This window comes from Falco cherrug, chromosome Z (assembly GCF_023634085.1).
Source record: "Falco cherrug isolate bFalChe1 chromosome Z, bFalChe1.pri, whole genome shotgun sequence".
Classification (NCBI taxonomy): domain Eukaryota; kingdom Metazoa; phylum Chordata; class Aves; order Falconiformes; family Falconidae; genus Falco; species Falco cherrug.
Window position 1 is genome coordinate 38,181,633 of NC_073720.1, and position 14,329 is coordinate 38,195,961.

General features: G+C 39.2%; 1 protein-coding gene across 2 annotated transcripts in view; it reads right to left on the reverse strand.

Moving 5' to 3' along the window:
• Positions 1–14,329, reverse strand: part of PCSK5 (proprotein convertase subtilisin/kexin type 5) — a 247,686-nt gene that overhangs the window by 160,623 nt on the left and 72,734 nt on the right. For both annotated transcript variants that reach the window (XM_027811983.2, XM_027811982.2), the window contains exons 4-5: positions 13,142–13,285; positions 10,777–10,853 (exon numbers count right to left, since the gene is read on the reverse strand). In XM_027811983.2, the coding sequence (XP_027667784.1) occupies positions 10,777–10,853; positions 13,142–13,285 (221 nt within the window). The remainder of the gene's footprint in view (positions 1–10,776; positions 10,854–13,141; positions 13,286–14,329) is intronic.

Below are 14,329 nucleotides of genomic sequence, written 5' to 3' on the forward strand. Positions count from 1 at the left end.
TTTTGAGCAAAGGAGAAAAGTGATTAACTAAACCCTGCAAAATTGTTTTCCCACCTGCTTGCATTTCAACCCCTTTTCCTATAATGTCTAAGTCTTCAAAGTCATACTGTCGGGTGTCAGAATATACACTATTTTCATTCTACAGAAAAGGTACCAAGAGGTTAAATTGCAAATCTGAAACTAGAAGGAACTACTAGAAGCTACTAGAATAGCTACAGCTTAATAATGGTAACTTTCAGAATAAATATGTAAATTCTACATATTTTCTTTGCTCTGTAAGCAAATCATCATATTGCAGCTGTAAACAATGCCAGGAATAAAGCTTCTGTCTGCAATTTCTCAGCACCTCTGCATAAGCTAGCAAGCTGCGTTTAAGGTAGTGAGAGGGAAGAGTATTTTGTTCCATGTTACTGCTGGCTCATGGTAGAGGTCTGCCCTGTGAGTCAGAAGACTTTACACTGCAACCTAATTGCCCATGAAGAAACCAACTGATGGAATATATTTGGTTAATTTTTTCATCTATTTGATCTTATAGCTGGCAAACTGACTTCTAAGATTTTCAGGGGAACTTCACCTCCTCTGGTGGTAAGTTTCCTATGTATTTGAAGCGTCCTATATATCTGACATGCAGATACTACAAATGCCTCTGAGAAGCATATCTGCTGTTGCTACATGCAATACCTGAAATGACATGAGTTAACGGAAGGGAAGAAGATATTTTTCTACTTTCCTTCAATTGTTTTCTACCTGCATTGCCCCACACTTCATCCACTCACTTCAGTGGCTACAGATGTCAAGTTACGTGTTGCTTTACAGGGACTAAGGGATCAGCACAGCAACTGTGGGAGCAGCATTCTGAAAGAGGTCCACATTTGGATACTTCTCTGGAGCATAAGTCCCTTATACTAGAACATGCCTACATATGCAGAAAGAAACTTATCACAGACCTTGTGGTCAACTTCATCATGAAATTTGGCTTGCAGAGATAATGCTTCAGATATCTGGTAGCATGAGAAACCCTTCCAAAGCTACTAGAATTACTCCTGGGAACTAGTGCATAATTAAAAGGTTGGGGTATTGATCCTGGCAGGCAGCTAACCTCCCAACCAGTCACTCCCTCCCTCCTTCCCATTGGGATGGATGAGAGAACTGGAAGAGCAAATGTGAGAAAAACTTGATGGTTGAGATCAAAGCTTTTCAATAAATAAAGGAAATGAAAAAAAGACAACCAAGTGACACACAGACAATTACTCATCACTTCCAAATCTGCAGAGAAACGCCCAGCCACTCTCCAAGCATTTCTGTTTCTAACAGTGGATGACTGCTGTGACAACATTGCAAAGAAATGAATATTTTTTAACTCTCCATTTAATTCTCCACCATATTCCAGATCAGACATACTTCCTGACTATTTTGAATTCCAAGTGCAATTTCAATTGCACTGTGCAAGATATGTACTGTGCTTAATCCTAAATTTCATTTGATGCTGTTCTGCATTAAACAGACATCCCATTTCTCTTCAGAGCTCCATTTCAAAGACGAATGAGGAAATTGTTGAAATAAGTTCAAGTTCTACTCTTATCTGTAAGTTCAACTTTTACTTTTATCTGTGTTGATAATTGTTTTTAAATGAAACTAGCGTCGTTGATTCAGCAGCAGCAAGGTTTGCTCCTAATTGGAAAAGGGGTTTCAGCATAAGTCTAAATCTCACACACTCACTACGCGGCAGAATAAGTTAGTAGCTGTTCATGTGATGTTTATGGAGCGTTAAGAAGAGTAGTGCAGGGACGTAAGTCTGGGCTGAAAGGAGAAGTAGCACATACCTTCCACTGTGCTCTCTTTGGCACTCTTTGAGGCCAACAGCCTCACCAATCAACTTGTTGGAGAAGTAAACAGGCCACAGGCTTTACCTCAGTTTGCTAAAATCACAGATTTGATAATTGCTTTGGGACTCTATAGCAATACAAATAATTTTCAAAGCAGGTTAATCTTTTGTAGCATAGACCCTATCAGTGCAATTGACAGCTATGATAGATACCCACTGCTTTACTTCTGCATCTTAATTTATCTACTTTGGTTGCTATCCTTCAGGAAAAAAAAGGTAACACGTCTCCAAGAGAGCAATCTGACTTCACTTAGTGTCAAACATAGTGTATCTTTAAGGAAAGTTACAAAATCACAGTAAAGCAAGGCTAGAAAAAATAAGTCTGCCTACAGCAACAAACCTGTACAGATGCATATTTTTTCATTTGTATGAAAATGCAACTTCTGAGAGTTTTATCCTGAAATGTCTTCTAAAAACACCTACTATATGCCATTAGTTGCTTATAGCATAACTTTGCAGAGTTCAATCATTAACAGCATGTTATTTAACAGCATGTTATTTAGAAAAAGGCTTCAGTTAAAAAGCTTTTACGCTAGATTCATGATTGCTTTATCAAACTTTTAATTAGAGGTCTGCTTTTGATGGCACAAGCATTAAAGGGGGAACAACAGTATACTTTGTGCATGTACATGGTGGCTGAGAAGTCTTAATGATCCACATTTTGCACTGCATCTGACTGAGTACTATGAAATCAGCTGGCAAGACCAAGTACCACACACACAGCGTGGATCCACTCTTTACCTTTCTCTAATACCTTCAGAAGTCTGAAAAGGGGACAACACATAGAAATGTATTTGAGCTCCCAAATTCGTCTTGGCTGTAGATATGTAAGTATAAATGTATGCAACTTGAAACTGGTCTACCATTTTACTGAATCAAAACTTGCCTACTGTAGTTGTAGACTCCCCTCCTAAGTTCAAAACCTCAAAATATAGATGCATACTTAGAGGAAATAACAACTCTGGGAAAAAGACCATATGAAAAAATCTTTCATTCCTAAACTCTCCATAAAAGAAGGATTCAGAAAAGTGAATGCCACAACTACCACAACTATCAAAGCTTATATCCCTCCTACTGTTGACTTTGAATTGGAAGAGAAGATCTGATTCATTGTTATCAATTATTTACATAGAAGAACTAGAAGTGTTTGCAGAATGGTTCAGAATTACATTTTATTTGTGAGCTCACTGTCTGGTATTTCAGTAATCAGAAACAAGAAAAAGCATTGTGGTTAAATGTTTTGAGACCATCAGAATCTTACATGTCATAAAATGAAAGAGCACTGCTCCTCAAACACCAGTTAGATGATGAGACTGCTCAGTGATCTATACCAGGGTAGTGAAAACAGACTGTTTTGTTCATCTTTGAGCAACTAGAATTCTGGCTGAACTTTGTTTTGTTTTATGTCTCTGTTTGACTTCTCTCACTTTCAATGAGTCAAGGAAATGTCTTTCCTTTGGCTCCCAAAAAACTAAGTCATACCACTTGTGGACTTCAGAGAGAATTATGTAATGCCATGTGATAACATAATGAGCAGCCTCGATGAGTTTACCAAAAAGATAATTTTTGGCAGTTTGACAAAACTTTCCTTAGGATATTTTCCACTATTGAAGCTGGAACCTGAATCAAAAAGTTACTGAATCCAATGTAGTCCAATGAATTTGTCATTGTCTTGTCAATATGAAATGCTCTCACAAGGGACTTCACCATAGAGACCAGTGATAAGGGTGCTTGTCGTGGGTGAGTGAATTGGCTTGAGACAGACTGCCTTTCCTCTAGCTCAGCTCGCTGTCCTCAGCTACTAGAAGTTCTGGGCCCCCACTTGCTGTCAAAAAACTTCAAATGAACACACACTTCATTCTGAAGCAGGAAAACATGAGAATTTCAAAATATCAACACTTAACATTTTCTGTTCTAATGCAGGCATTATCTCTTCCCTTAGGTTAAAAACCTGTTTTAGATTAAAAGAAAAACATTACCAAAGGCACTATGTGGTGAGGATTCATGCTCCATATTTCTACAAGGAGAGAAAGCTTTCCTCTAAAAATATTTACACACATACTTCGTCCTTCAGTCCTTCCCTGAGAGAAAAAATGGATGTGTGATGATTACCACTGAGGTGCGGCCACCTGAAGCACAGGCATGTTCTTTGGGAAACAGCACACAGAGACTCTTAAGTAACAGTTAAAAAAGAAACTGAAGAACAATATGCTCCAAATGAATCTGTAAAATTACCCTACTTCAGCATGGTGCAATTCTGCAAGCTGCAATGTTTATCTCCCTTATTTTTACAATTTTACACTAGGGCCTTTAACTACAGCAACTGGAAAGCAACACAGATCCAATACCTCATGATCTCCATGCTACATCATGCCCCTAGGCACTTGGTTGGGTCACCAGATCGTAATTAATTTGGAGGCTAGCTGATGAATCGCTAACAGCACTCCTTGTAAAACGTGGCAGTCTCCCTGTAAGCTGACAAAATGAGTAGAGAACCAAAACACAATAAACCAGGACTGCAATCTCTGATTGCACCTTCTATACCAACAACTTCTGACTCATTGGTTCAGACCCCGGTTTTCATAAATGAACACTTCACCAGTTTAGAAAAAACAATCCAAAATCTACAGTTTCCTAACAATCCTAACCAAACTCCATTATACTTGTGGTGACACTGAGACACGCTAAGCACCTGACATTCAGTCATTGGTACCTAGAATTAACAATACCACGTTCAGTGTAAGCATTTGATCTATTGAGCTAAAAAACATATACATAGTAAGTTAATTCTCTACTCTAAATTACCTTCCTGTTACAAAGATTTATTTGCTATCAGACATGCTTTGCCAGCATTGAATAGGCTATTTTATATAATAGCATTGAATAGGCTATTATATATAATAGGTAGATTACACCATTGCTGAATCCTTTGGATTTAAGCCTCTGGAGGCTGGAGAAAGTCAAGATGAAAGGTCAGAGTACAGGAAAAGAGCAGACACAATGGAGATTCCCTCTGACAAAAAGCCTTTTCCTGAGAGCTGATACCTTGCTCCAACTTACCTCCAGCCTCATTACACAGCTTAATCACTGGCTTTGCCAGGTCCTCCCTGCAGGTGTGAGCCTTGGGATCTTCAGTTCTGTCCTGTTTGAAAGCCTTGAGCACACGCAAGCTAAAAAAGCAGTGACTAGACTGAAAAATTGCCAAGGTGTTTTTTCGTTGCTGTGAGTACCCATCTGCCAGCGGAATATTTTTTTTTTTTCACAGAAAACAAAGCACAAGGGAGCACAGCAGCGCTTCTCGGTACAACTTGTCTTCCCTTCAGTTTTGTCTGCAGCACACAATACAGCCAGTTTCAAAGCAATAACAAGAGTTGCAAACCAGCAATCAAAATGCATAAACTGCATAGACAGACACCCCCAATTGTCAGTACTCCTTTCCATCACACTGCTGCAGTGGAAACCTTTTTGAGATGATCTTTCAAGCCAGCCATGAGAGACCTCAGGCTCCCTGCGTCTGACTGTGCTCAGTTCTTCAGATAACTGCTCTGAATGGTGTCACAGCAGTCGATGAAGCTTTTTAATTGCACTTTATTGACCATCCAGGAGGCCACAGAAGCTGATCTGCCTGTCAGATATCTAGTATCCATTCTGATTAAATGACTGAAGACATATTATAGGTCTTTGACATAGGCAGACAGTACAAACTAACAGCTTGTCACTCTTCAAAGAAAACTAAGCCTGTGACATTTTATTGAGCATCGACATTAATGAGACTGACAAAGGAAAGTAATAACAAATTGGAATGGATATCACAGAAAAACAATATCAATATGATGGACCCAGAAAGACTGAAACTCATTAACTCATTAACTTTTTTCTGTTGTAAGAAAAGATGTAAAGCTATCCAGATACTGCAAAATGAGATAAGTAGCTTGTATTTCTTATGATTTTTGAAAAGCAAAAATGGTTTTCTCCCAAAATCTTACACTCATTATAAAATAATGTAGAAGATTATTAAAACAAGTTGTTTATGTAGTGGGATGCATTACTAAAAAATGTTGAAGAGGCATCCAAAGAGTGACTCAGTTTCTCCGAAACAGAATCAACAGCTTACTTTTACTTTTTCTTACATATGTTTACTAAGAACTGCATTAACAACAACTGGCATTATTTAAAGGAGTTTTTTTAAAAAGTCTCTGCTTTATAAAAGTACCTGTCAGCAGAATAAGAACTAAACTCTAAAATATCATCCCTGAGAGATTTCTTATGAAATAGAAAAACTCATTTTTGTTTGGTCAAAACAGAAAAACATTTTAATACTATGATCATTTCTGTTTTATTTCTGAGGCTATACCATGGGTAGAGTACCATTTCAGTGATCCTATCTGCATTCTTTCTAAGGACCTGTAACTAATAATGCCTAGTTGTTTCAACATAGATGTTTACAGGTAAAGGTGGAATAACAGAAAAAAGAATAAAGCAGCAGGACTCAGCAGTAAACCAAACCAAGACGCTTTGCACAGCAGGCATGGCTTCATCCACAGGTGACTGTTGTCTTTAGCCTCTGAGCAAAAGAAAGCTCTAGTATAGGCCTGTACCATTTACAAGCTTCATAATTTGCTGCTGATTTGTAAAAACAAAAGTAAACTTCTGGCAGGCCTCCTACATACCACAGTAGTTAAAGAAACTATTGTCCCATCCTGATTTTGGCTACAAGCCTTGGAAGATTGTCTGATATTTCTTTCTACCCTCCCATTCTCCTTAGCTAATAGAAGATTTCATGTAAAACTTCAAAAATACAGTTTTGGACAGTGCCACTCTGGTCCTTCAGTTGCTTCACAAACCCCCAGATAATTTTTTCTCATTCCTTTTTCCTCACCAATAAGCCTCAGCAATGGAAAACCTCCACTACTAATTAAAAGTGAAAACCTAGTAAACAAGACTTAGTACACTGATGTTTCACAGCTGCCCACAAAGCTGCCCAGAAACACCTGCTTATTTTTACAGCAATTATTTTTACTCATCATTGCATCCCTCAAGGTTGGGTTATAAAATTAGGCAGAATAAACTAGAATATTTAATGAAACAATGGCACATTTGTACATCCCACCTGTACTGGAAGACACAAATCACCACTATGCAATATTGTCAAGTTATAGCAGGAAGTGGGAATCAACCAAATTGATCTTGCACATTGCAAAGTTTTTGCAAAGCATGGCTTTCAGAGTGTTCCCTGGTTCTGGTTACCTCAACTTACAGGCTCAACTTGTGTATCTAGTGCCAAATGACTGTATATGCTGGGTAATCAGAGTTCCTACCCCAATCTCTGAAGATATTTTAGACCCCCAAAAATATAGACAAGCTACTAGTAGTGCTTTTTAGTAGCTATGTAGATGTTTAATTCTTGTTGAGTCCAGTGGGAAGGAAGGGTGACAGCCCCAAAAGTCAAAGGTGCTTAGGTGCTGCTTACCAGGCTCAGTGTATCTGCTAATTGGAAATACTGAGCCTCTAGGTGGAGGTTACACTGCCAAGTAATCTCACACTGAAAGTATGCTTCATGTATCCTCTGTGTCCAAAGGCTGACTCTACACTGACACTGTGCCTCCTGATAACAGTGACGAAGCTCAGCACAGCACAATAGGTGCCTCTCTCTCCACCACATCTCACTGCAGGACCTTATGGTTTGGGCAGTGAGTATTCACCAGGGAGGCAGAGTATGAAAACTCTAATCCTCCATACCTAGGAGAGAAATGAATCGGTCCATTTTTATATCCCGTATAAAACTCTAGCAAGAAAACAGAAAGCAGCCTCCCATCTCTGCACATGCTTTGTAAGAAAGCGATGACTTCAGTATTCAGCCAAAAAGAAAGATTCAGCTGTGATTCACAGATGGAGGTATATGGCTTGTTGCAGCACCAAAGAGGATGAATCCCTGAAAGTGCACCTAAACTGGGATGCCTCCCAGTGTACCCTCGCCACTCCCCAACTTCAAGGACAGAAGTATCTTCACACAGATGAGCCAGGATGTGACGAAGCATGTGTGGGGATAGGCACTGGTGGGCAGCAGAAGAGAGGGTTGCACTGTCATGCCAACCGGCAGCTCAGCTGCGGAGTGTTTACAGAGAGCCAGGCTGACTGCCACATCTTTTCTCACAACTCCTTGGAGGCCACTGCTGGCAACTGCCTGTCCATCACACACAGTTTTGTGGACAACAGTTGTAGGCACCTGGGGCATTGTCATAAGCCATCGTAGTTCAATGATGCTGGCATTGCCAGTGAGAGGTTCAGGCCACGCTTCATCATCCTCCTTGTGCCCGTCTCGCTCTCATCTGACCTCAGGCTGAGCTGAATGAGGTACCTGCCTGACCTGGCTGAAAACGCAATTTGTTGTTGCTGTTGTTGGCAGTGCAGTTTTCAGTGTGGTTCACTCTGGAGAGCTGCACAACGGCTGGGGAAAGGAGGAAAGAGCCAGCATGAGGTAAGCAGTGGGGGTGACCACCACTTTGTGGTCATCATGCAGCCACAGTTTTGCTCTTCCGATGCTTTGTACAGGGCTGTAAAACATACACCTAGTTCAAAGCTAGGGCTGATGCTGAAGTGGTCAGTCACACAAATTAGTTGAGGTGAGTGGCAATGCCTACATACTCTGGACTGTGAACGGTTTATATTCCTATGTTTCTACTCTATTTTCAGGTAATTAACATGTTTATAAACCTTGCTGGTAGTCCTGAGACTTCTCATAAGCCAAACAAAAGATAAAGATTTCTTTTATTAGCTAACAAAAATTTACAATGCATTGGCTGATTCTGACCTTTCTACACTAGTGACAGGACACCTCTAAACCCAAGCTAACAACAGCACAAGAAATTCCTTCAACGAGCTAACAACAGCACAAGAAATTCCTTCAGTGTAAGGATAAAAGAAGAATTTGGAAAGAATAAGAATTGATAAAGTTTTATTCATTCTTTTGTTTTGATGAACATGTGTCTTAAGGATATTCTTAACAACTTCAGTGTAATATTAGCATTTTCCATATGAGCATCTAGCGCTGAAATCCTCAGCTTGTCACTAAATTAACCGAGGCAATGCAGCAAGCAGATCTATATACCAATTGTTCCACATCAGTGTTTTCTCTTTGCTTAAACATAAACTAGACTCCACATGCAGAATGTTTACATGTTTCAAAACAATGTTAATTTCTCTTTTTATCCTCTCATGGTACTCTTTCTTTAGGAGATTTCTAGTAAAGAAGAGGCAGATAAGATTCAGTAAACTGATCTTCTGTATGAAAATTGGTTTGGAAGGATATGCCTAACAGGCATAAGGGTGAAAAAAATGCAGCTCTTGTATGTACTTGTTTCTAGATAAAAATATTTGGCAGTATGTAAACAGCATTGAATAAGAACAACTCAATGAGAACATATGCCAAGATTGAGTCCCAAATAAATAAACTATTATCCTTCTTCAAATTAATACCGACATAATAGGCTTCTATGTTAAAGATATGTGTGTCTGTGTATGTACATTTATTTATACAGCTTCTAAGAGCTAAATCTTTACATATTTCTCATCTTGGCCTACAAGGCAGGATCAAGCTGACTGACCAAAGAAGTACTTGGCAGAATTCACCTCAGCTTTCAGTCATTTCACCCTATGGCTGAAAGTAGCTACGACAGCTCCTTAAGATTCACTGTAAGACGAGAGGATCTATACGTACCAGGCAGCTATGCATAACAAAGCCCTGTTCTTCCGCCTGTTCATACATGGTTTCCTGCTGTTATGAATAAGGTGTTGACCAGGAGAGGATTCTTCCACTGAAGTGTGATCTAAGGTTACTCCAGTTGGTTTCTCTAGGGAAACCAACGTTGAGTTTTGCTGCCGACTCCTAAATCACACCTGCTGCATTCTTCCAAAGAAAGATTGCAGGAAGGAGACAACACAAACCCAAAAGCATTTCAGTTGCATAAAGGATGAAGTTTCACCTCCTGTAGTCTCTCTTCAGCAGGCATGTAATACTAACACGTAACACTTTCCACAATAAAAAACGCCACCAACTCAAACTTCGAGAAAACAAAATGCCCAGTCAGCATGTTGACAAGTAGTAGTGTTCTCCTTTCTTCAATTCATTCAATTCCACAGAAAGTTATTTCTTTCTGCGAAGTACCTAGTTAAAAAAGAAATTACCAATGAATGAATAACTGCCCTCAAATACCCTTGGGGGTAGAAAGGTGTCCTGCTTCCTGAGGTGAGATGTCCCTGCCAGTGTCTCCCCCAGCCTTCACCACAGCACATCCAAAAAGAGAGTTGGAATGACAAGTATCAGGAAGCAGAGCTCTGAAGGAGAAAAATGTCATTCATGGAGATAAATCAGTGATGTAACACGGATATTATAATCCAGTGGAGCTACAACTTCCGGGTTTATAAGGTTTCTTTCAAAACTCCACATGTAAAACCTTCATCACCTTAAAAGACATCATTAGAGCAAAAATCCCAACTCCATTAGCTTGTCTATTTCTTCAATACACAAAGTCAAGAGAATCAGAAGCCAAGACAGTTGTCACACATAATAACCACCCAATAACTCAATGAGATGATATCTGAGAAAAATAATTCACCCCTTATATTCTGCATCCTAAAGGGATTGAAAATGGTTCATTTCACATACCCAGAACTCTCAGATTAATTTCTATGTGTTTTTGAATGGCCCCAAATGCTTTCAAAAAGTGTCATGCAATGTGCATAGAACAGACATAAATACATATTTCATGAAGATTTAAATGCAAATCACACTGCTTTCTGAGGAACCAAGTTTCCTAGACTTTCATAGAAGAACTGGTACTTTCTACTTGATTAATTATATTGACAAGGTCATGAATGTCTTAGTGCCTTACTTGTTCTCGTTGCTGGCATCATATCGAGGCATAGGATCGAAATCATTTCCATTGACATCAAAACTGGCCTGCGAATCCTGTAGCAAACAGGAGAAAGAAAACCACTTTCTCATTAATTAGTCATTGATTCATGTGGCTTATACATTCTTCAGCAGGTTCCTACAAGAGAATAATTAGGTTAAGTAACATTCCTGTGGGTTTATGATGATTGCATGTTTTAGGAAAGGATTCTATATTTAATAATTACATTATTTAGGTATTTTATTTTATTTTTTAAAAATGGAGGACAACAAATGCTCTGAAAAGGCATAGATCCAGTGTCAGAAAGGAAACAGAAAGTGCTGTTTCATTTAACCAGAAGACTATATTTCTTGTAAGAAACTTTTGGAAGTTAAGAGAGTTCATTCTCGAAACTGGGATTTTGCTAGATGTTTCAAGATTCAAGAAATTATCTACACAATGATGACTGAAATTTCAGTCATCATTTCAAGGAATAAGAATAATATAATTTTCTTAAGAATATTGTTATTAAAATATAGCTTGAAATGCAACAAAAACTACATTCCCATTTCCCTGGGAGTGTAACTGTTTCAAATATTTGCAAGATATCTCCATATTTTTGTTCCATATTTTACATCTACCAGGATTCTTACAGCTGGAAATAGTTTATAGAGTAAATAGCTGCTGGTTTGTATGGCTCCTATTAATTGATGCGGTAGCATGTGGTGTGTTGACATGTCAAGCAGCTCTTTTTAATCTCTTCTTTGTTCAAAACCAGTTACCACAGCCACCTCAAATATTCCTGTTTGCAGCCACACCAGCAATAATCTGACATATAGAAGGCATTTGTCATCAAATAAGCAATGTGCATTGCTTTGGGGGAATTCCTTGTTGGCGTGAGGAAAGGGAAGAGAGGAGGTGGTAAGGGAATAAATAGCTGCTTTAAATTCAGTGGAAGGACAGTACTGGGATGAGGTGACATATGATACAATCCGGGTCATTCATTGAGGAGGTAAAATTATATTTGGTTTGTTTAAATAACTTAAGAGATTAAAATGAAAGATGTGGCATGCATCAGGCTCAAGCATACAGTGACAAATAGGGCAATTGCCTGTCATTTGTATTTGTGCAGTCCTCCTCATGTATTTCAAAGTTGAGTTCCACATGCAGCATGGGGAAGGATAAGGATGTAAGTAGGGCTAATTTAAAATAAACGGCTTTAAACTGTGGACACAATTGTAGCTTTTGATGAGTTCTTAAAGATGTTTTTGTCACTTTTGTCTCTTCAATGCTCTGTCAAGATGATGTGCTGGCTGGCAAAAAGCCCGTGTTCAGGGCTCTTTTACAAGACCTACATCTGTAATGGGAGTGAAGGTATGTGCCTGCCTTGTGCTAGTCATCTTCACCAGTCTGGCTCAACCCAAACATATTTGTTTGTTTTCTCACCTCATTTGAATGCATACCTTGCACACTTAATTTCAGAGAAATGATAAGGTCCTCAAGGTCATGTGCTTTCAGATAACATCCACCCCCAAAGCACAGGACTCTGTGTTGACTTCCTGTCATTTGCCACCCAACCGAAGGGTGGCCCTGACGCTCTGAACAGCTTCAAACTCTGACATAACACAAGTCACCCACTAGAGAAGGAGCTTCTCCTCATTTTAGACAACCCTCCACAAGGTATATTAAACCAATCATTTAAATGTGATGAGTCACAAGCAAACAGAAACCTCCTGAGGTGACATGAGACACAGGACACAGAAAACAAAGGACAGAGCTCTATTACAGATTGAGAGGGGACTCACTGGAGTTAAGAGAGATTTACCAGAGACACATCAAAATATTCTACAATTGTTTTTAACTGAGTGAATCATAACGAGTCATGTCCTTTTCCCTTTATATTATTTCTAGTGGTAACATAAATAGCTTTAAAAATAAATACATGTAAGTATATGCCTAAAGTTAGTCTTTGAGAAAAACTGCTGTCTTGCTGGCCAAAAATGGCCTTCAGCTGCATGCACTAACTGAAAAGCAGTGTATACCATTTCTATGTTCTGAGAGTGTAAGGATATTAAGTGAAACAATTACAGAAAAAAGCATCTGATTATTGGTTCCAGTCCTTCAGAAATTCAGGACTCAGCTACAAGAGGCATCCAGATATTAAATACATTCAGACAGAACAGTCTTAACTAAAACAAACATACTACCAAAAGTTGACTTCCTTCCTCCCGTTGGTGTTAACATTTGAGGAAACCCTCGTATGCTTTTTCCTCCTTCCCTCCTCCCTCCCTCCATCTTTCCAGGTGCAGCAGATTTATTTGGGGTAATAATAAAGCAGCAAATCTGATGTCCTGTAGACACTCACATAATTCTGCATCAAGTCTGGATGGTTTCTTTCGATGCCATCATCCAGGATGGTGACCACAACGTTCTTCCCAGTGTAACCTCTCTTCCAGGCACCTACTATGTTCATATCTGATTGGCAATGGTGAGTGTTATCGCTGCAGTGCTGGGGAGAGAAAAGGAGATTAAGATGTTGGATGTTGATGGATGCGAGCAGCATGGAGTTGAGATACTATCCTATTTACATTAACACGACCATTTAAATCATCATATAAGCATATTGATTTGAAGAGCAACTGCACAAGAGCAACACCTTCATTTAAACAGAAAATAATTTTAAAAGAAATGCCAAATTAAATGAAAACTGGTTATTTCTCTGTCTGATTACTCCTTATGTTAAGCAACAGAAAAGGGAAGAGTCCCACCATACTGAACCACTAGAAGCCATGTGTAAAACAAAGCAACTATTCCTGGCTGTTAACCACACTCATTCGAAATGTGCATTTGAATTATTTGAATTTTTTCAGAAAAACAAACCATATGTGGATAAAAGTAGACAAATGCCTGTACAGAAATGGCCATGGAAAAAAACCCTTGCTTATTGGAGGTTATGTGCTGTACAGTTTCTTGAGAGAATGTCTGGAAACTAATCCAGATTAATTTCTATCTACAAAAGAAGGCTTTTGGCAGGTTTTGTGCAATATCAGCAGGAGATGAGAAGCAGTGAAGAACCTGTAACCAAAACAACACCCTGAAAAACTGCAGCTTAGGGTGCCTGATGAATTGTAGACAGTTAGATTGAGAAAGCTGGGGTACAGCTTTCAGAGCAACCAAGTTCAGTGCGGTGGAGAAAGAAAATGTAGGGTACATTAAAACTGAAAACCTCTTCCTTGACACGAATGCACCTAGCTCATGTGAAGAAATCTGGCTTGCCATGGCAATGAGATATGACTCTCAGGTATTCGTATGCCCTGTCAGTAACCATAACCCACACACAGAGCTCTCCCCTCTAAAGTGAGTTCAACGACCCCCTCATTGGCACTGCTTTCACCAGCTCCTCCAGGCTCAGACAGAGTAAGAGGCAAAAAAATAAAATAAAAAAGAGTGGGTGCAGGGAAGGGGAAAGGCAAAGGGTGGGAGGAAAAAAACCAGAAATTAAAAAATATATGCGCATCGTAACAACAGTGACCACACAAACATGCTCCACTTC